General features: G+C 37.7%; 1 protein-coding gene across 1 annotated transcript; it reads left to right on the top strand.

Annotated features, from left to right (window-relative positions):
• Positions 1–22: 22 nt before the first annotated feature.
• On the top strand, positions 23–20697 carry MYCFIDRAFT_172947 (uncharacterized protein; the record flags this gene model as incomplete). Its single annotated transcript, XM_007926308.1, has 6 exons — positions 23–32; positions 59–113; positions 150–209; positions 239–1189; positions 10715–10725; positions 20672–20697. The coding sequence occupies 6 exons, from the start codon at positions 23–25 to the stop codon at positions 20695–20697; spliced, it is 1113 nt and encodes a 370-aa protein (XP_007924499.1).
• Between the last annotated feature and the right edge of the window lie 1308 nt (positions 20698–22005).

Genomic DNA, 22005 nt, shown 5'->3' on the forward strand with positions numbered 1-22005 from the left:
GCTGACTGGCAGTAGAGCATCCATGGACATGGGTGAAGCTCAAGCACGCAAGAGCTAGCTGCCGATCTATTGCGTTCTATGAAGTCGGCGCTTCTTGAACCGCTCGAGACCTTGTGATAATCTCATTGAGGCACTGACTTGCAGGCTAGGATCATACTGCTTCAGAGATTAGCCACAAACCACTGCAAGGGGAGCACTCACCAGACCAAGTTCGAGCGACAATGGCTACAGCGAACAGTAGGCTCTTCAAGCCCATCCGCGTCGGCAAAGTCGACCTCTCCCACCGAATCGTGATGGGTCCTTTATGCAGCAACTTGGCGAACGACGAACACGTGCTCCAAGCGAACGCTGCTGCTGAGTATTATGGCAGTCGGGCACGCGAGCCAGGAACCATGATCATTGGCGAAGCTACATTCATCTCTGCGCGAGCCGGTGGCATCACGGAAAAAAGAGCTGGTATGTGGAACAAAAAGCAGATTGATGGCTGGAGAAGAGCTGTGGAAAGTGTCCACCAAGCGGGCAGCTACATCTTCCTGCAGTTGTGGGCTGTAGGACGCTCTGCTGATCCAGCGGTTAAACAACGCGATGGAACAGGCGACGTGGTCAGTAGTTCTGCTGTCGCAGAAACGCAAGAGGGCCACGTTCCGCGGGCAATGCGTGAAGATGAGATTCAGGTATACATAAACGACTATGTTACGGCTGCGAGGAACGCTATAGAAGCTGCCGGGTTTGACGGCGTAGAGCTTCACGGCGGAAATGGCTCTCTTATTGACCAATTCACGCAGAGTGTCGTCAACAGACGCACAGATTCCTGGGGTGGAAGTGTGCAAAATCGGTCTCGATTCGCACTCGAGGTCACCAAGGCGGTGTGCGAAGCTGTAGGCCCATCGCGCGTGGGTTTCAGAATCTCGCCCTGGAGCACGTATAGCGGAATGGGCATGAATAAAGAGGACACCATCTCACAATTCACAGACTTACTGACTGGGCTGAAAAGGCTGGACATCGCATACGTTCACTTTGTTGAGAGTAGAATCGCAGGGAGAGCGGATGTAGAAGCAGGTGAATCGTTGCAGCCTTTCGTCGATCTGTGGGCAGCAACTTCGCCAATTCTTCTCGCAGGCGGCTTTAGTCCCAAGTCTGCAGCCGATGCACTTGATCGGGAATATCGCGACAAGGACATCCTCATTGCGTTTGTACGATACGTGCGCTCTGCATTACTCTAGGGATATACTAATCCTTCTTTCTAGGGCCGAGCCTTCGTTACAAATCCGGATCTCGTTAATAGGATTCGGCAAACTAGAAAGCTAAATGACTAGTATATCTCTATTCTATTCTATTCTATTCTATTCTATTCTATTCTATTCTATTCTATTCTATTCTATTCTATTCTATTCTATTCTATTCTATTCTATTCTATTCTATTCTATTCTATTCTATTCTATTCTATTCTATTCTATTCTATTCTGTTCTATTCTGTTTTTGTAAAATTTAAAGACTTATATTTAATAACAAGTTAAATAGTAAGGATAGATATAATTTCTAAAATCTAAATATAATATATAATCTAGTATATAGTCTATATTTGTATAATAGGATCTCTTTGTTTAGGTTTATACCTTTTTAGTAGACCCCGTAGTAGTTCGGGTTAGTTTAGTTTGGTTTGCTAAGCCGAAACTCTAGTTTAGTTTAGGTTAGTTTGCTAAGCAACTATATAAGTAGCTAGTTCGAACTATATAATTTATCGGTTTTTAAGAAGTGTACGAATATATACGTAGCTTCAAGTAAGCCCTTTATAAGACTTAGTAGTGTAGCCGGTAGCGTAGCCGGCATTTTTAGTCCTTAGTACTTATAGAATTTTCGAATCCTACTTAGGCTACGTAGTTGTATAAAGGTACTTATATAACCTTAAATCTATAGACAATTAGCTAAGGGCACTAACTAATCAAAAGTATATATATATATATAAGGCATTATAGTTTAGTTCGGAAACTATACTCCTTAGGTATAAATTTCATCCTTTCGTTTACGGTTTAATTCCCTAACTACTTAGTAGAATATCTTTATCTAGATCTAGGTAGAACTTATCGATTTCCGTCGAAGCTCTCTTTAAGAAGTTCTAGCACTTTCCTACTAAACTATACTCTAATATTAAGTACTAGGATAGCTCCTCCCTCGATATCGGTACTATATACGAAATAGCTATAAGGTAGCTCTATAGGGCGTTCTACTAGTTACTCGCTATACTACGGCCGAATGCTAGTTCGTTCCTTAGAACTCTAGGTTATTTAGTAGATATTAAGGATAGGGTAGGTAGTAACTTCGTATTATATAAGGAAGTAGAGGCTACTATAGAGGAGTCCTTTAACCTATAGAAGATAGTAAAAGATATAGAGGTAGCTATAGGTCTAGGTACCTAGTTAAATTTCTAGTAGGTAGAGTGTAAGGATATTTAGTAGGAGTATTAGGTAGAGTTGCGAAAGTAGGTATATAATATAGTCTAGAGAACAGGGATAATGCCTATAACTATAAGTATTAGGTTCTTTAATCTTCCTCCTTTTTTCCTTGTTTTCTTTTTATAAAAATCTAAACTAATATAAATTAACTAGAATGTTTATATTCTTTTAGTTCTTTATAAGACCTAGTAGCGTAGCCGGCAGCGTAGCCGGCAGCGTAGTCGGCCTTTTTACTCCTAAGTACTAACGGGTTTTTCGAAGACTTCTATTCTATACGGCTAATAAAGTATACTATACTATATAGGTATACTTAGAGAGTATTTAGAGCGCGGTATGTAGCGCCGTATAATAGCGGCTTATTTCGTATATAGAAAAGCTTGTAGACGATACTACGAACATCCTTCCTACTAGTATATCTATCCTATCTAGTACTATCTCGAATATAGATATTCTAGCCTTTTAGAATCTAATCGAGTGCTTTAAAATCCTTATCTATAATCGTTATACGCTTCGCGTAAATAGCTATAAGGTTAACCGCTAAAATAGTATTAGTATAGTCCGAAAAGAGGTAGAAGAGAAATATATATTCGAAGATACGAACTAGGTAGGCTTCTGTAGCCTCTTAGGGGGCGCCTGTCGCGGAAGCTTAGAAGCGAAGGTCCGTTCTATAATCCTAGGCAATTTCGCGAATAAGTCGTTAGAAAGGAGCTTTACGGATTAGGAGCTTAGAACTCTTCTAATACTACCGAATCTTACGGAGGGCTACGGCTAAAGAAGGATTAGTAAAAAGATAGTAAGAATGCCGGCTACGCTACCGGCTACGCTGCCGGCTACGCTACCGGCTATAAATAGGACTTACTTCCTAGGCGCTATCGACGCTTTATACGATTGCTACTAGTAGTAGAAGCGCTAGTTGTCGTCTTACGTAGAGCCTTGCCCGCCGTTATCTTACGCGGAGCCTTACTCGCGACGCCCTTTCTAGTACCGGAGCTAGCAGTAGTAGTAGTAGCCCTCTTACGTTAATATACTATACTCGTTCTATTATTTCCGATCTTATTGCGACCCGTAGAAGCAGTAGGTCCCTTCTTACGAGGCGTCGTAACTTAGTTAAGTAGACTCGCTATTATAAAAGTCGTCGAATTAAGGAAAAAAGTATATTACGAAGGTATACGAAGGCGCGCGCGGAGCGAGGGTATTACGGAGGTAGTAGATATAGAGCGTAGAGGTATAGGTATCGATACGAAGGTTGAATATAGCGAGAGAGGTAGTATCGCGGTATCGCTAGGTAATAGAGTAAGCTTCGCGTAAGCCTATATTATAGTAACGTTAGAGCAAGGAAAGAAGGCAGGTACGGCTAAAAAAGGCAGGTACGGCTAAAAAAGGTAGGTACGGCAGACTTTGAAATATAGCCGGTATATATAGCCGGTATAGTAATAGGCGAAAGCCTCCTTTTAATAAATAGCCGGCGTAATAATAGTATCCTACTATAGTATAGATATTCTTTAGTAATGCCTTTACTAGCTATAGTAATCTTATAAGTAACCTAGGCCTATTGCTAGTAAATATAAGAAATATTAGGTAGGCTATACTAAACAAGCTAGTTATTTAGTAGGAAAAGGCCTACTACCGTCTCTATATACCGGCTACGAGTGCCGGCTATCGCTCTAAATTTAACTCCGCCCTATCTCGGAGGCTAAGGTACCGAGCGGAAACCCTATAGCTTATATTCACTCGGTTATCGCGGAGCGCTTATAGGTAAGGTATTAGAAAAGAGTATAAAAAGTACGAGAAGAGTATCCTAGGATATAGGTCGTAAGTGAATAAGAGTAGTACGCCTAGTTATTTATATAGTACGTTACTCTATACGACTAAGAGCCTATATTATCTTATACTTCGCTTATAAGACCTCGACTCTACTAGTATACTATCGATCTCTTCCTCGGTCGCTAATACGCTGTCTTAATTCTTCTTCGAGTTGCCGGACTTAGTACGTATCTATAGCTATATAATAGCGCTACGTATTATAGAGAATTAACTCCGCCGTATCTCGAAGGCTAAGGTACCGAGCGGAAATCCTATAGCTTATATTTACTCGGTTATCGCGGAGCGATTATAGGTAAGGTATTAGAAAAGAGTATAAAAAGTACGAGAAGAGCATCCTAGGATATAGGTCGTAAGTAAATAAGAGTAGTACGCCTAGTTATTTATATAGTACGTTACTCTATACGACTAAGAGCCTATATTATCTTATACTTCGCTTATAAGACCTCGACTCTACTAGTATACTATCGATCTCCTCCTCGGTCGCTAATACGCTATCTTAATTCTTCTTCGAGTTGCCGGACTTAGTACGTATCTATAGCTATGTAATAGCGCTACGTATTATAGAGAATTTCTCGTTAAAGTTTCTCTCTCGTAGGCTTACTATCTGCCTCGTAGTATAGAGGATTAAAGTGCTAATACTAAAGAATCTCCTTATAGTTAGGATACTAGGGCTCCTTAGGACCTTTATATTTTAGGTCTAAATAGAGACGTATTATAAACGTTCTATCGCCCTTTCGCTTACTACCCGCTAGGTCGCGATATACGAAGAAACTAATCTAAATATAGCTCGTCTCTATAATAGCCGGGTAAATATAGAGCGCTAGGTTTCTACTTCGTACCTTAGATTTAGGGACGGCGCGGAGATAAAATTAGAAATATAGCCGGTACCTATAGCCGGTAAAAGGATGCGAAAATAGGCCTCCTCCTAGGTTAATCTAACGACTAAATACAATTTCCAACTAATCCGCTATAAACCGACGCCGAATTTTAGCTAGAAGCTATATATCTTTATTTTAAAGAGTAACCCGCTTCGTATAGATAGTAAGGAGGTTTAAAAGCTTAAGCTCGGTTACGAGAAATGCCTCCGTAGCTTCCTAAAGAGTACTAATCGCCTTAGCCGTAAATCGTATACTAGACCGAAAATCTAATATAATTTCTCGGACGAGTCGCTAGAAGGGAGTCTTAGGGATTAAAAGCTCGGTCCCTCTTTTGTTTTAGAAAAGCCGGATCTAGCGAAGGGTAATAGTACCTAGTTTAAAGCGCCGCTTCTTTATCGTCGAGTCCTACCTTATTCCCTTTCTTTTAATAGAAAGATAACTTTTCTTCGTAATAGTCTTCGTCCGCCTACTCTTTTTAGCCTTCTCCTATCTACCTATAGCTTTCTTATTTCTCGGTACTGTTTTCCGAGGAACCCCCTTCCTTCGTATATACTACGGAGAGCCTTGCTCTTCCGATATCTCGTTCTCGCTATAGTCTCCCTATACTTAGCTTGCTTTATCCTTACCCTTTAGCCTCTAAAGATATTTATCTATACGTTTAGGCGACGAGGGTATATCGGTAGGACCTAGAAAATTAATAAGTATATAATCGTAAGGAGATATTAATGCTTCTTACCTTCTAGAATAAATAGTCTTCTATTAAACCGCCTTAGTAGGTTATCGTTAGATTCGAATAAAGGATAGTAGCTTAAGGAAGGGGAGGTAGCGGGCTTAGGAAGGCCCGAAGAGCCGAATCCTTAAGGTATATTTGTCTTTAAGAATATAGGGAAAGGGAAGAAGGAGAGGAAGAGCGAATAGAGAATTAGAAATAGTCCGTAGGTAAGCGGGGTCGGTTACTATAGTAACTAGTCTATTTAGGTCCTAGGAATTCGAAATATATTTCGGATATATACTAGCTATATACGCCGGCTATATTACCTTATATGTAAACGCTTCGTTTCCTTAAAGCTACTCTAAGCCTATATACGTTTCCGCTTCTCGACCTAGTATCGCCTTCTACCTCCGCCCTCCTCCTCTTCGTTATCGCTAATTAGGGTTTCGCTTAGACTAAATTTCGTATTCTCTTCGCGCTTCTAGGTTTCTTCGATCTTAAGGTTTTTTAATTCCTCGATTAACTCCTTTAGTATAATCTTTAGTAACCTACCTTAGCGATTCTAGTAGAGGAGATAGTATCGGAATACTATAATAGATTCGAAGGTAGTAGGCGAGTATATTCGATTAAAGCGGCCCTAGTAACGAGCGATACTAAAAGACCTCTTATAGCCTATACCTACGCTCGGGATAGCGAGGACGTCCCGAGCGACCGACGCTATCGTTAGAAACTTAGGCTCTAACCGCTGCTATATAGCGAGAATATCGTCTCCGAATTCGTCTAGAAGACCGGTAAGATTTAGAGATTATTAGCCCTCTTTCCGAGCCTACGGATTTATACTTACTTACGCGCCGATAGAGATCGAACTCTTCTTTATTTACTTTAGTAGTTGCTTCCTCTTCTGCCTCTACTTCCTACCTACGAAATAGGTATAATATTAGAGCCTTCTAAACCTTCTTTTTCTTTATAGGAGCTGTATTTAGACTAGTTTCTTTCCGACGCTCGTAGAATATCTTTTCTAGAATAGTCTAGTAATACTTCGGCTATACCTCGTCCCTCTTCTATTCCGGCCTCTACTAGTATATATCCTTTTCTACCGGGTTAAGTAAGTATATAACGCTATAGATATCCCCGAACGACTTAAAGGTAGTACTATAATATTTATATAACTTAGTATAGGAGGTGTCTATAGCTTTCGTTATAGCTACTTTCTAAGGAACGCTCTTCTTAGCTAGCTTAGCTATAGTTTCCTCGAGCTCGTTAAGGAGCTAGTTATAGTACGTAAAGATAAGGTAGATCGTCGGTCCTCGGGTTCTTCTAATCGTAGTAGTAACCTTCGCGTAATGCTTACTAATATCGACGAGATACTCTACTTAGCGCTATTTAGCGGCGGTAAGGCCGAGCTACTTAATACCCTCGGAACTCTAATAGATCTCGAGAGCGGTACGTAAAGTATATCCCTTCGTAACTATATAGAAAGTCGAATCGAACTAGGTCTTAACGTCTTAGATAAAACGGAGTAGGCGCTAAGGAGGCCGCTTTTGCTATCGCTTATTCTATACGATATTCTAGGTATCGGTTTTAGGGCGCTCGATTAGGTTCTTTTAAATAGCCTCGAATCGGTTATATCTCTATAAGCTCGAGTTCGTATATATTACTAGACGACGAAGCTAGAGAAAAAGAGTTAGAACTATACTAGGTTACCGGCTATAGGTGCCGGCTACGGACAAAAGTTATACCTTATATAAAACGAGAGCGAGGCTCTCTACCTTATCCCGTCTTATTACTATAATAAGTTTCTCGACTTTCGACTTTGCTTTATCCTTATCTAGGATCTTCTATTAGTCGTCGTTTAATAGTATAATTTTAAGCGTCTTAAAGAGGGCTCGGATCGCGATTTAAACTGTATAAGCGAGGTAGGGAAACTTCTATAGGGATATAACTAGTAACGACGTCGGCTCCGATTTAATAGGGCTAGGGCTATTAATAGGCTCCTCTTTATCGTTATTATCGTGCGTATTATCGTACGTATCCGGAATCGTAGCGAGCTTAACATTCGGAAGATTAAGCTAGATTATAGACCTTATAATCTCCTCTACGTACTCGACCCTATCGATATAATTAGTAATTTTAAAGATATATACGAGTGAATTGTATATACAACGCCTTATATAATGTTCGATTATTACTAGCGTTATCCGTAGTAATCGAGATTAGTTTCGTTGTTACGCTTACCCTATCTATTGCCGTATAGACAAGCTTCGCTATATCCTTACTAGTATAGGAACCTAGAATTTCAGGGAATCCGATTATAAGTTCCTAGAGTTTCTAATCCGAATTGATAAAGTATAGTATAATCGAGAGGAAGGAGGCTCTTATAGTCCGGCTTAACTAGCTATCGATAGTAATAGCTACTCGGCGAGTATTACGGAGGATCTCCCGAATATCGTCTAACGTAGCCTCTTTATTCTTTTCGAATATAATACGCTAGGTTATCGCGCCGAGAAATAGGGGAGGGTAGTTTATAAGATATAGGTATATCTTCTATATAGACTCCCTTTCGTAGAAGTCTTCCGGAAGACCGTTTATAGCTAGTATTTCGTTTGCTAGTTGCTTAAAGTCTTCGGGGGAGAAATCGGTAGCCTTTAATCCTAGAGCTTCCTTAAGCGTAGCCTATAATAATTAGCTAGACCTCTACGGTTGATTTAAGTAGCCGGAATCTATAGCCGGAATCTGTAGCCGGTAGCTATAGCCGGTAGCTATAGCCGGCAGCTATAGCCGGTAGCTATAGCCGGTATTTTAGAAGATATACCTCTTTCTAGAACGCTATATCTATATTAACTCTCCTCTCTCCTTAAGATTCCCGATACCGTTTAGAATAGAGATAGTTTATAGGCAATAAGTTCCTATCCCCTAGTTTTAGGTATTTTAAGATTGAACCGTAGAAGTTATAGACAATTACTAGTTAACCTTTAAGTCGAGAAGTCGTATAACGGTATAATGCCCCCTCTATAAAGAACTTCTAGAATATATCCGTTCGCTCCTTACTCCCCTATCGCATCGAGTACTTCCGGAGTTTATACTCCTTTAAACGTAGGTATAAAGGGAACTATATCTTATAGACCTATTAATTAAACTGCTCTATATACTCGGGTTTTTAAAGATACGCCTAGCTAGCCTTTTCGAAGATTTCCGGGTTAATACTCGATGTTCTTATATCTCCGAACAACCTTCTACTTAGACTCCGTAAAGGTAAGGACTAGGTAGTAGTACCCTATAATAAATTCCTACTACTAGGATTCGGAGAGGATAAATCTAGCCCTAATCGTCGTCTAGGACTCGATAGGCTCGAAGGTAAGTATACGACCTCCTCTCGACGTTATCGCAATCTCGCTCGTATACTAGACTATTTCGACTATCGTCTCGTTGTTACCCTTCCTAGTATAGCGCTAAGTATATATATAATATCGGTCGGCATATTTTAAGGTTTCGTATAGTAAGGTAAGGACTTAGGAGTAGTAGATATATACTAGTAGCTATAGGGAAACACCCTTTCTTTTATAGTATCGTATCGTTAGGAATAGCTAGGTAGTAAATAGCTAGCTACCTTTTTTTTATTTCCTAGCTACCTAACTACTAGATTTTTTTTTCCTAGCTACCCTAGCTAGCCTAACTACTAGAATTTCTTTCTTAGCTACCCTAACTACCTAAATTTTGCCTTCTATACGGCGGCTCTCTCCTACTAACGGAACCGAGCTACTATACCTAACGAATCTAAGCTCGTTTTTAGTCTTAATCTATCCTCTTTCGGTATAAGATACTCGATAAGCAAATACTTAGGCCGAGTCTAACTACGAAACCTAAGACTAACTAATAGCTCTATTAACTAATCCTAATCCTCGAACTCCTTCCGCTTCTTAGTAAAGACCTTAAAGAGCGCTCGAGCTTCGTCGGGTACCTACGGAGTAGTCGAGATAAAGCCGTATCGCTAGAATAGGTAATCCTTCGGAGGCTTATATAGAGATTTAGAGAATTCTAACGCTAACCTGTCCTACTAGTAGCTTAGATTCCGGATATAAGCCCTCTCTGCCTTAGTAAAGATTTTATATAGTAGTAGCACTCTACCTTCGAGAAACGCTTTCTATTTAACTGTTAGTATCTGCCGGCTACGAACGCCGGCTATATATGCCAAGTATAGAATAATTACCTATACCCCTTCCTCCTATAGTAATACTTCTACCGTCCCTAGATACCTAGCCCTAATCGCATTAATCGTAAGCTACTTTGCCTTTATAGACGTAAAGGCTTCGCTCTAATACTAATAAAGAAACTTCTACTCTATATCGAGGATATAAAGACGACTAGTCTCGATTCTAATCCTTGCTAGCTTTTCGTAGTAGCTTTAACTATAATTTTCTAGATTAATAGGACTTATACCTTAGCCCTTTACTAGTATCTCGTCTCTTTAACTGTACTCGATCTACTCCTAGCGCTTATCGTCTATAGCGTTAGGCCCTAAGACTGTACCTATTACTAGATCGACGTATAGTATCTCCTCGCTTTTTTTAGTTCCTTTATTCGTAGTATTAAGCTCTATCGCGGTATCCTAAACTCTAGTATTATTGTTCTCGGCTATCTAAATATCTCCGTTACTATCGGTCGTATCGATAGAGGTAGCGGCTATAGGTCTAAATGCTATTAGTTAACATATTAAAGAAAAATATGCCGGCTATAGCTGCCGGCTACGGCTGCCGGCTATAGCTGCTAGCTACGGCCGCTAGCTAGATTGACTTACGCTACTAGAACTTTACGCTCGAAAACTAGCCGCAATTCTTTCCTCCTCTTAGCCTTCTCTTAGGTTGTCTTCTTATTCTAACCTTTACTTTTTTCTATAGGCGCTAGCTATCGATAGAATGCCTTATTCCGCGCCTTTCTTCTCTTATCCTTAGCTCTTTTATCCTTATCTATCTTCTCCTTTCTCTCGCGGTCTTGTACGGAATTCTTCTTCGTAGAGTACTCCTCTTTAGTTTTGCGCTTTTTAGTTAGACGCTTAGGTAAAATAAACTCGCGGTCTTTAGTTCTATCTTCTATTTAGCGCGCGGCGCGCTTCTCTTTTACTATTATAAGGAAAAGGGGCGGGGGCGTAGCGTATAGTAGTTATTATAGGTATAGGTATAGAGGAAGAAGTTAAAAGTATAAGAATATCGCAAAGCCCTAATTATTGCCGCCTACGTAACGTTATATAAGTAAGCTTTCGCAACTACGGCAACTACCCCCTAGTAATAGCAACTACGCCCTAGTAACGGTAACTACGCCCTAGTAACGGCAACTACGCCCTAGTAATAGTAATAGAGCGTAGTAAATATAACCTAGTAACTATTATAGCCGGCAATCGTAGCCGGCAGTCGAATAAGAGTGTCCTTATAGCAAAACTACGCCCTAGTAACAGTAACTACGCCCTAGCAACGGCAAAAGAGCATAGTAAATGTAATAGAGTTACTATTATAGCCGGCAATTGTAGCCGGTAGTCGAATAAGAGTGTCCTTATAGTAAAACTAATATAGTCTCTAGTTCAAACTAGGAATCTATATAGTTCGAAAAAACTAAACCGGAACTAGGGAGCTAGTTCGCCGCTAAGAAACTAAACTATATACGTTTAGTAGTTCGGAAACCGAACTACTACGGGGTCTATAGGCTTCTTTAGGACTAGATTCCGTACGGCTACTTATACGGGAGCTACGAGGTCCCTTTAAGGCACTTGCGGTATCGTCCGGAGCGATATCGTTATCTTCTTCGTTATCGTCCTAAAGTTAGTCTCTAGGTCCGGTAGGGAATGTTTGTTCTTCTACTAGAGGGTTAATATTAGGACCTTTTCCCTTAGATAACGATATACCGGTTCCGCCGGCGGCCTTACTACTTCCTTTAGGAGGCATAGTACTAATAAGTAGGTAGTGCTACGTTAGGAGTAGGTACGTTAGTTAGAGGTGCTTTCGGGTAGCTTAGAGGCACCTCGAAGGGGCCTAGTAGGTACCGACGACGTAGGTACTACTATTTAGAGGTCGTACTTAGTACGGCTATACTCCTAAGGAGGATTCGGAGGCGATATTCTATAAGAAAGTAGTATATAGGGAGTATTAATACGAGCGAATAGTAGTCTTAGTATTTAACGATATCGCCGAAGGAACGAACGATTCTCGAGGTAGGAATAGGCGCCTTATCCTATAGTGCTAAGAGTTAGGTAACTCGGGATTACCGGCAAGGCACCTCTAGGGTGCCTTATAGGTGCCTAGTAAGGGTCTCGGCGGTATAGAAGGGTATTCCCTTATAGAGTATAGAAGGCTATCTTCTATTTATCGCCCTTACGAATATAGATACGATAGTACGCATCCTTAATGTCTAATATAGTATAGAAATAGGCGCTAGAAAGGCGATCGAGGGTCTTATTAATAAGCGGAAGTAGATAGCGGTCCTTAATAGTAATAGCATTAAGCCTACGATAATCGATATATAGGCGTAGGCTACTATCCTTATTTAGTACGAATAGGATAGGTATACTAGCAGGGCTGTTACTATACTAAATTCGACTATTAGCTAGGTTCTTATCTAGGTACTTACGTAATATAGCAAGCTCTCGTTTACTAAGGTTGTAGAGTAGCCTAAAAGGGACCTCTTTACCCTCTATAATATTAATCTTATAATCTGTCTCTTTAAATATAGGCAATGTCGATGCTAGGTAGTATTTAAATATATTAATATAGGTTTCTCGAACAGGCTATAGTATACGAGCAAGCTAGTTAGGATCTATACTATTAGGGGGTAAAGGTTTATCGTTATCTCTACCGAGAAGATTAGCCGTCGGATTAGCTAAGGCAGGTATTAGGCTGCCGATAAATAGGACCCGGATATTGTTAGGACACTCGCTAATATTAATATATTTAATGTCCTCTCTCCTAGCAATTCTAAATCGCTACTATTAGCTGCCTAAGTCTATAACTATAGCATAGTGCTTAAGAATAGGGTTACTAATAACAATATCGGATAGAAGGTTGTCTATGTCTACTACGTAGGTAGTGAAATCTATCTAGTAAGCGCTCGTTGCCGAGGTCGTCTCTTAGAACTATAGGAATATAGTAAGCCCTATAGGTTAAGTGCCGAGCGTTATTAAACTAAGCAAGGGTTAGTATGTTAGTTCTAGGCAATTATCGGAGGTCTAATTGCTTAGCTAGGTAGTAATTAATAAGGGTACTAACCGAATTTCCTAGATCTAGTATAACCTTAGTTTTATAGTTAGTTCTATACGTGTCCTATATAAGACAGGTACGTATAATAGCTAGTACAATGTCGATAGTTTTACGCCGTACAAGGCTAATAGTTAGTGCGGCGCTTATTCTTTTTTCGACTAATTAAAAGGGCCGATAGGGGTAGCGTTAGCGGCTAAGAGGTGTTTCCTATACTTAGCGGAAGTACGGTCAATTCGGGCCTAGTCCTTAGGTTTATTATATTAGCCTAGTAGGTAGCTAGTACTATCGCAGTTAAAGCACTTTAATCTAGTTAGGGGGTTGCTATAACCGTTATTACTACTATTATTAGTCGAGCGGTTAGTATTATAGGGATACGAGCCCCTTCTACGGCCCCTATCGCGGCCTCCTCTATATAGCCGCCGGCTACGGCCTCTTCTATAGTTATTGTTACTATTCCTATTATTAGCACTATTGTTCTAGTAGGAACCTTAGTTTCCTCCGCGGGTACTACGATTGCTACGGTTAGTACTAGCTAGTCGGATCCTCGATTCTAGTCGTTACTAAAGCTAAATAGCTCGTTTAGCTATTTCCACTTTAACTATAAATTGAATGCGTATAAGGTTAGCTTATTTAAATATACGGCGGCGGTCTAATTTAAGGATAAGTTCCTATCTAAGCTTAGGGCGTATTTCCGAGATCTATATAGAATTAGTCTTAGCCGGAAGGTTATCCTTAAGGGTCTTTAAATAGGCCTCGAATAAGCAGAATATATAGTTATATAGAGTATATATTTACAAAGTATTAGAAGCTATAGTAGTAGTAGCAAACTAAATAGCAATAAGCTTACTTCTTTCGCTAATTATCGTATTCGCTATTTTATTAATAATATTAGCTACTAGGATCCTATAATGTTCTATATATATATATAGTAGTTTATATATAGTGCTAGATATCCCTAGCTTGAATTTTACAATTAGATTTATAGATAATAGAACTAGGCATTCTTAAAGTAATCGAATTTATAAAAGCTTATCCCTATTTATAAAAGCTTATCCCTAAAATACAAGTTCCTAACTAATTTCTAGACTCCTATACGAACTGTAAACTAGCTAGGATCCCTAGACTAGCTATCTAAATAATAATTAGTAGCTCTAGTCGTTTCTAGAAAACTCTAGAGATCCGTAGAATCTAAAATTATATTAAAGACTACTCTCTATTAGAATACTAGAATCTCAACTTATTCGAACCCTCTATAGCTACTACTAGTACTCTAGCTAATTAGAAACTAGGATAGAACCTAATTAGCCCTAAAGTTTCTCCTAGAATTTTAAATTAATATCCTATAAGACCTAGTTGTTAAACTAGATCGAGATAATACTAGCTAATAAACTTAGGCTTAGGTATATTAGATCTGTATTAGATTCGTATTAGATTAGAGTTTAATACGATGGATTCCTAATTAAGAAGATAGTAAACCTATATAGATAAGCTATACTAAGATTTAGGTTTCTCGCTTCTTTCCTTTTCTATTTAATATCTATCGCTATTAGAACTTAGAGTATTTATACTTAAACTTAAAATACTTCTTCGCTAAACTAGACTTAAAAAATTTAGGATAAAGATAAAGCGGCGTAAGTTCTAATAATAATCCCCTATAGTAATAAGGAATCTAGTTGTTTACTATAGTTCTTACTAAAGTACGCTAGTAAGTATATTTAGTATAATAACGATAGGATGTTAATATGCTAATGTTTTAGTACGAGACTTGATACTATATTCTGTTATAACATTTCTCTACTAACTATAAAAGCTATAAAGGCAATATACTATATATAGCCGAGCTATAACTTGATCTAGTAGTTTTAGCGGTAAGGCCGCGCTATAGGAGTATAGCTTACTACTATAGTAGGTTTCTCTACTAGGGCTACTACTTTACAATATCGGCGGCAATCTTATCTATAGATAATCTAAAATAGTAATCCTCTATAAATCGAAGCGTTATAGACCGGCGATAGATCTATTAAATAGTTATTAGACGGAAACTATTTAGCGTAAATAATTATCCTAGTTTACCGAGGGCGATTACTAAAGCATTATTGTCTCTTTACTATCTATAAATAGCTCTTCTTATTTACTTAGATATAGTAGCAATAGTTATTTCCTTAGTAGATAAGCCTTGTCTAGTTTACTATACTTATATTTTATAATAGTGCCTTTATATTAAGCACTTGCTATATTTATACTTATAGTAGTACTTATTATAGAGCCCTTCTTCTCGCTTTATTCTACTATAAAGGCTAAAGTACTCTTTACTTAGCTAGTTCTTTTACCTCTTAGATAGCGTATCTAGTATTTGATTAAGTTGTTTTCGCGATATTCCTACTATAGAAGAATAAGGTATTTATAGCTACTATAAATAATATAACCTCTAGTACTCCGTATATAATCTTTTAAAGAGTTAAGATTTAGGTATCCCCTAAGTCGTACGTTCTTCTATATAGTTAAGTACGGCTTCTCTAACTACTAACTACTCGTAGCTATAATTAAAGCCTAATATAGATTAATATAGCGAGAGATAGAATTCAACTAATATACGGAGCTTATATAGATTTAGGAAGACATCGGGCTAAAGCTAGAGTAGATGTTATCTCTTCTCTTCTTAAATGGCTTTAGTAGTACTAGGAGGGCGTTTGTATATAAGATATAAGGCACTAGCTACCGTGTTCTACGTAGAAGGGAAGATTGTAGTCTATACGGCTTCTACTAGAATTATAGTCCTCCTACTACTAGAAGGTATAGTAGCTTTCTATCGCTTTAGGTAATCTATTAATAGTATAGAGATATTATAGTTTATGCTAAGGATAGGTATATTAGATATAGACGTAGTTAGGGAGGCTATGTTAGTTGTCTTAAACAAGACGCCTTTATAGCGTTAGTATAACACTATAGTCGCCTATTACCTTATATAGGACTTGAAAGGGATGACTAACTAGTAGACTAAATTACAGTTTAGTAGCTTTCTACTACTATTTAGCAGAGGTTTTATATAGTATTTACTAATCGAAGTTCTAGAAGAGATTATATACGGTTAAAGGGATTAGTAGCTATCTTTTATACTATACCTATACTATTCTAAATAGATAATAAGATACTATATCTAGGAGAGTATAAGAGCTAGTAAGATATAAGAGTTAGAAGCTAGGAAGTATTCGTATTACCTTCTCCGATTAGTATACAATCTCCTATATACTAATTTACCTACTATAGCTTCTATAATATTTAAAGAGAGTTACTAATACTAGATAGATAGATATTTCATTTGCCTGTTGTAGTGCCTTTCGGCCTATGTAGGTCTGTTTCTATATATTGTTTTAGGTAGGAAACCAACTTAGTTAGTAAAAACCTCCCTCCTGTCCTATTTATAAGTGTTGATCTTCCTTGTTTCCTTGTTCTCCTTCCTCTAGGGTATACTAGTGTTATAGTTGTTACCCTCTAACTACCTTGCCTACTGCCCTGCCCTTCTTTCCCCCTCTTCTTCCCTCCTTCTTATCTACTCCTTAGTTTCCCTTGCTAGTACGAATTGTTGTATAAATCCCTATTTAATGATCTACTTTACTATCCTCTTTAGGTCTTCTTTACTCTAGATTAGCTTATCGTATTCCCTTTCTATTGCTTTTAGTCTCTAATTACTTCTACCTTCTAACTATTAAGGGTAGACTAGTAGTATATACTTAGGGTTCTGAGATTGGTAGCTATATTAGTAAGCCCTACTTTTAATTCCTAGGACGTTTCTTCTAAATAGGTAAGATCTAAGTCTAATGTATTTAGATCTAATTTAGATAGCTAGGCTTGCTTCGGCCCTGTTTAGGTCCTTGTAGAGCTAGTAGTTATATTAACTAAATTTGATTAGTGCCTTTAGGGTTCCTAGTCTGACTTGTGTTTTATTCTATTCCTGCTCCTATAGGTGTCTAGCAATTAATTCTACTAGGCTTTGTTTCTCTCCCTTTAGTTTGTCTTCCTTTAGTCTTATATTTAGTTCCTAAAGCTCTTTCTCTAGCATTTCTCTTATTAAGACTCTATATTGCTCTAGGTCTTTAACTTTCTAGGGAGTTATTTATAGTCTGTCTCGCCTCCTAGTCCTAATATACTAGGCTTTTATCTTGTCTATTGCTTTGTAGATAGTCTATTAGGCTAAGTATTCTATTGTCTTTGCTATATATTGGTGTCTTAGTCCCTTAAAGTATTGTTTAACTAGTAGGATCCCTAATTCTATTTCTACTACCCTTATTAGTATAGTTTTGTATACTCCTAGGATTTTCTTTAGGCTTTAGGTTTAGGACCTACTAACTAGTTGTTCAATCCTCTTTAGTGTTTTCTCCTAGGCTGTCTATATCTATACTCTATATAGTATTACTAGCTTAATAATTGCTTTGTATATAACTTTAGCTTTCTCGAATGTAGCCCCCTATATAGAGGCTATAAGCCTATTAATAGATTGTATATTAGCATCTACCCTCTGCTTTGCCTTCTTTACTTATAGTCCCTAATTTAGTTTTAGATCTAGCTAGATCCCTAGTACCCTAAGCTCTACTAATAGTTGGGTTTCAAAGCCTTAGATAGTAATTGATTGCTTTATATTATAGGTTGATTTAGCCTTGCTAAAGTGGATAAGCTAGTACTTTTCTAGGGCGAATTTTGCTCTATACCTCCTTACCTATTTTTTATACTCCTAGTGCTTCTCTTCTAGGATCTTACAGTTAGTTTCTATTATCTTAGACTAGGCTAGGATATTCGTATTATCTACAAACCCTAATGCTAATGTGTTTTTTAATTCTAGGAGTAGGAGTAGGTCTACTATAAAGATAAGGAAGAGGATTAGGGAGAGTATTAATCCTTAGGGGATTCCCTTTTTAGTTAGTATTAGGTCTAATTTGAATTTGCCTAGAATAAGCTATATTGATCTTTCCTATAGGAAGGACTAGATAAATTGGACTATCTAGTTTAGTATAGCTTTCTATTTAAGTATATATAGGAGCCTTTTATAGGAGATATTGTTAAAGGCTCCTAAGATATTAAGGGAGAGGAGGGTTGCTACCTAGTTTTAACTATAGTGCTAGATATACTTAATCTGTTCTATAATTAGTTCTATAGCTATTAGTATTAACCTCTTCTTTCTTCCTCCTATCTAGCCTTTAGGAAGGATGTTCCTTTCCTCGGTAAAGGTTGTTAGCCTTTTAGCGACAATTTTTTCTAGTACCTTACCTATTATATTAAGTAGGGCTATTAGTCTATAGGCCTTAAGCTGTATATAGTCTTCCTTCTAGGGCTTCCTTAGCACTACTATTAGGGACTTCCTAAATAGTCTTAGGTAGTGTCCTAGTGCTAGGCTTTATAAAAAGATATTAGCTAGTACTAGGGCTAACCCCTTCCTATATACTTTTAGAAGTTTGTTATAGATCTTGTCTTCTCCTAGTGCCTTATTGCCTAGAATTTTCTTTAGGATCCTTTCAATAGTTTCGGGTTTAACCTAGGTATCTCTTAGTATGCCTAGCAGTAGGGTCTCTTGTTCTATCTCCCTTATATCTAATAGGTCTGCTTATACTTTTCTATAGAAGAAGTGTTAGCCTAGGGCTCTTACTTTCCCTTCTATTGTAGTCTATATTTGTCCTTATTAGTCTATAATGTCCGGGAATTATAGTAGTATATCCTTATCTTATTTAGGTCTCCTTACCTATTTAGCTATCCTCTATATCTCCTCTAGTTTCTTTATAATTATTCCTATTATAGATCTCTATTCTTGTATCTTGTCTTTCTTAATCTGGATCTTCTTTTCCTAGCAGGCTTTATTATAGTTGTCCTATGCTTCTTAGGTATAGGTTTGTATCTACTGCCTCTTAGCCTTCCTTACTACTTTAACCTTCCTTATATACTTACTAGTCTAGTATAGTTGCTAGTATAGTGAATGTTTCTTTACTAGGGTATGCTTTCTAGCTACCTATTTTAGGATTCCTATTAGTTCTTCTACTGCTTTATTAATATCCTCTAGCCTTAGTAGGTACTTTGTTAAGAGTTCCTCTAGTTTTTGGTCCCTTTCTAGTTCCTCCCTAATCCTATCCTATTAGGTACCCTTCTAGTTAAGCTTCTCCTCTAGTTCCCTTTCCTAATTAGCTTAGATATTTAGCTCAATCTATACCGGGAAGTAGTCTAATGATTCTTCTAGTTCCTAGTTGATCCTGTATCTTATAATCCTGTTCCTAATCTAATATAATGTAAAGTATAGGTCTAGTATGCTACTGCTTCCTCTTGCCTCCTAAGTAATTAGTCCCTTTAGGGTAATAATTTCTATTTCTTCCCTCTCTAATATATCAATTAGTCTTCCTGCTAGGAAGTAGTAAGCTAGGGTAAAGTCTAAGCCCTAGAGGGGGTAGTAGAGGTTGAAATCCCTAAGTAGGATTTAGTAGGTATTCCCCTAGATAACTCTAGGTAGTCTTTCTAGGGTTTTTAGTTAGGTACTGCTTCTTAAGTCTAGTAGTAGGTTGTATATATAGTGGACTTAGAGTATACCTTAGGATGTCTCTACTTAAACTAATATTAGGTCCCTATCCTCCTATAGTAGAGCCTACTAGGTTTCTATATCTATCTCCTTACTAATATAGATATATATCCTTAAGGCTCCCTAGTTGTAGATAATTAGGTAGTATCTTAAGTCTTTAACTGTTGCTAGTCTCTTTGTATATAAGTTAAGCTAGGGCTCTTAGATTGCAATAATGTAATATTCTTTTAGGTTTAGTGCTTGAAGGAAGCTCCTCTATACCTTGTTTTTGCTCTTATTAATATTATACTATATAATGTTTAGTAATATTGCAATGTTTATTAGGTTTTATCTATATTATTTCCCTATAAGTTTTCCTTTAGTCTTCCCTCGCTTTAGACTAATATTTGACTAAGCTTTGTCTACCCTGCTTCCTTTCCTATAATGTTAAGGTATCTTAGTCTCCCTAGTTGCTAGTAACTCTCTTATGCTAGTAAGGCCCTAAATATAAACCTATTATCTTATCTAGACCTCTTTTGTAGCACTTAGCTAGGTTGCTTCTATACCTAGCTGCCCTAGCTTATTATATATCTTTTTAGTGTATTGATTCTAGCTTCCTTTGCCTTCCTCGCTACCTGTATTCTTACTAGGCATTCCTTCGCCTAAGAGGGGTGTCTTTTAGTATAGTATATATATCTTGCTTCTCCCTTGTATGCTTTGCATTCTTTAACCTAGTAATCCCCTATATAATAGGAGTAGGTATTGGTTGTCTTTATATACTTAGCTACTAAGTATCTATAGTGTTAACATTTAAAGTACTCTATTATCCTATAGTTGCTTCTATATATCTCTATTTCTAATCTCTTATAGTCCTAGAACAACCCCTAGTCTAGTACTATATTAGCTTGCTCTACACTCCCTATCTAGATAATTAGGGAAGACTGCTTCTTAGTCTCCTCGATTTTCCTTTTAATCTATACTACTTTTGTAATCTTTAGGCCTAAGTATATAGCTTGGTTTTGTCTCTATAGGCTCTCAATATCCTATTCTTCCTTAAAGCTTCTTGTTATACTATAGGCTATAATTATAAATTGCTATTAGGAGACCTTTGCTGTTTTCCCTATCTTAGTTGTCTATTCTTTTTATATTTCTAGCTTCTTTTTGTCCTGCTCTTATACTATAAATAGCTTAATTACCCCTTTTCCTTCGTTCCTAGCCCTAATTACCTCTTTAACTGTAATTCTTTCTACAATCTCTTTCCCTATAAGTCCTTAGATTTCCTTTTACTCCTATAGGTCCGTAATATAGACTCTAACTACTGTCCTTAGGGGTTTTAGCGCCTCCTAACTAGCTACTGCTACCTAGGTACGGTAGTTTAGGCTTGTTTCCTGTTGTTTCTTCGTAATCTTTGCTGCAACTATATTAGCTACCTTTATAATTACGTAGCTTGCCTAGTTGTAGATTGCTTTTAGTCCTCTAAGGAGTTCTGAGATTATTATCCTATATGCCCTCTTAGGGGTTCTTCTATCCTCCGCCTTTAGCACCTCCTCTGCCCTAGTATATAGTGCTTTCTATTCGTCCTCCCTTCCTTCCTAACTGTCTTCCCTTCGTCTCTAATTGTTCGCTGCTATTTAGCAATGTATTTTCCGGTATGCTATATAACGTAGCACTCGTAGATCCAGATGAGTTACTAATACTAGCTAGTTAGTAAAAGCTATATAAGATTAGAACTTAGTTTAGGTTACGTATCTAGACTAAACTATACTATATAATTAGGTCCTTTTTATAGTCTATAATAACGTAGCTGATAAGATTAATATATATAGGCGTTTAAGAAGCGATCAATCGCGTAAGTACTCCTTTAAAGACTATACTAACTAGATAGCATTAAAAGAAGTAGAATAGTCTAGCGTAAAAGAGAGTATATTAACTATAACATTTTTCTTCCGTCTACTTAGCTTACTAGCGTTCGAATTTTCGTCGAATAGGGCTCGGCAAGCTTGAGAATTATTAGGGATTGAATTAGTTTAAGGGCTCGATATAGGTCGGTATATAACCGGTCGTACTATATTAGAGGGTATTAGTATTATTACACAACTATATAGTATGTTTAAGGCAAGAAGGTTATAGAATTAGTCGAACAAATCCGGATATTATAGGATAGCGATTTAACTATATAGCACTAACAATCTGGTATTATCTTAGGCTTTATCTACTAGTCGAGTAACGGATAGATTTTCGCGTTTAAGGTCGCAAATAACGGGCAAAGGCAGTCGGTAAAGAGTATACTAGGACCGGTAATATATAGATATTTGTCGTAATATTAATGTAATAGTAAAGAGGCTATTATATCCTAGAAATTACG

This window comes from Pseudocercospora fijiensis (genome assembly GCF_000340215.1).
Source record: "Pseudocercospora fijiensis CIRAD86 unplaced genomic scaffold MYCFIscaffold_3, whole genome shotgun sequence".
NCBI lineage: Eukaryota > Fungi > Ascomycota > Dothideomycetes > Mycosphaerellales > Mycosphaerellaceae > Pseudocercospora > Pseudocercospora fijiensis.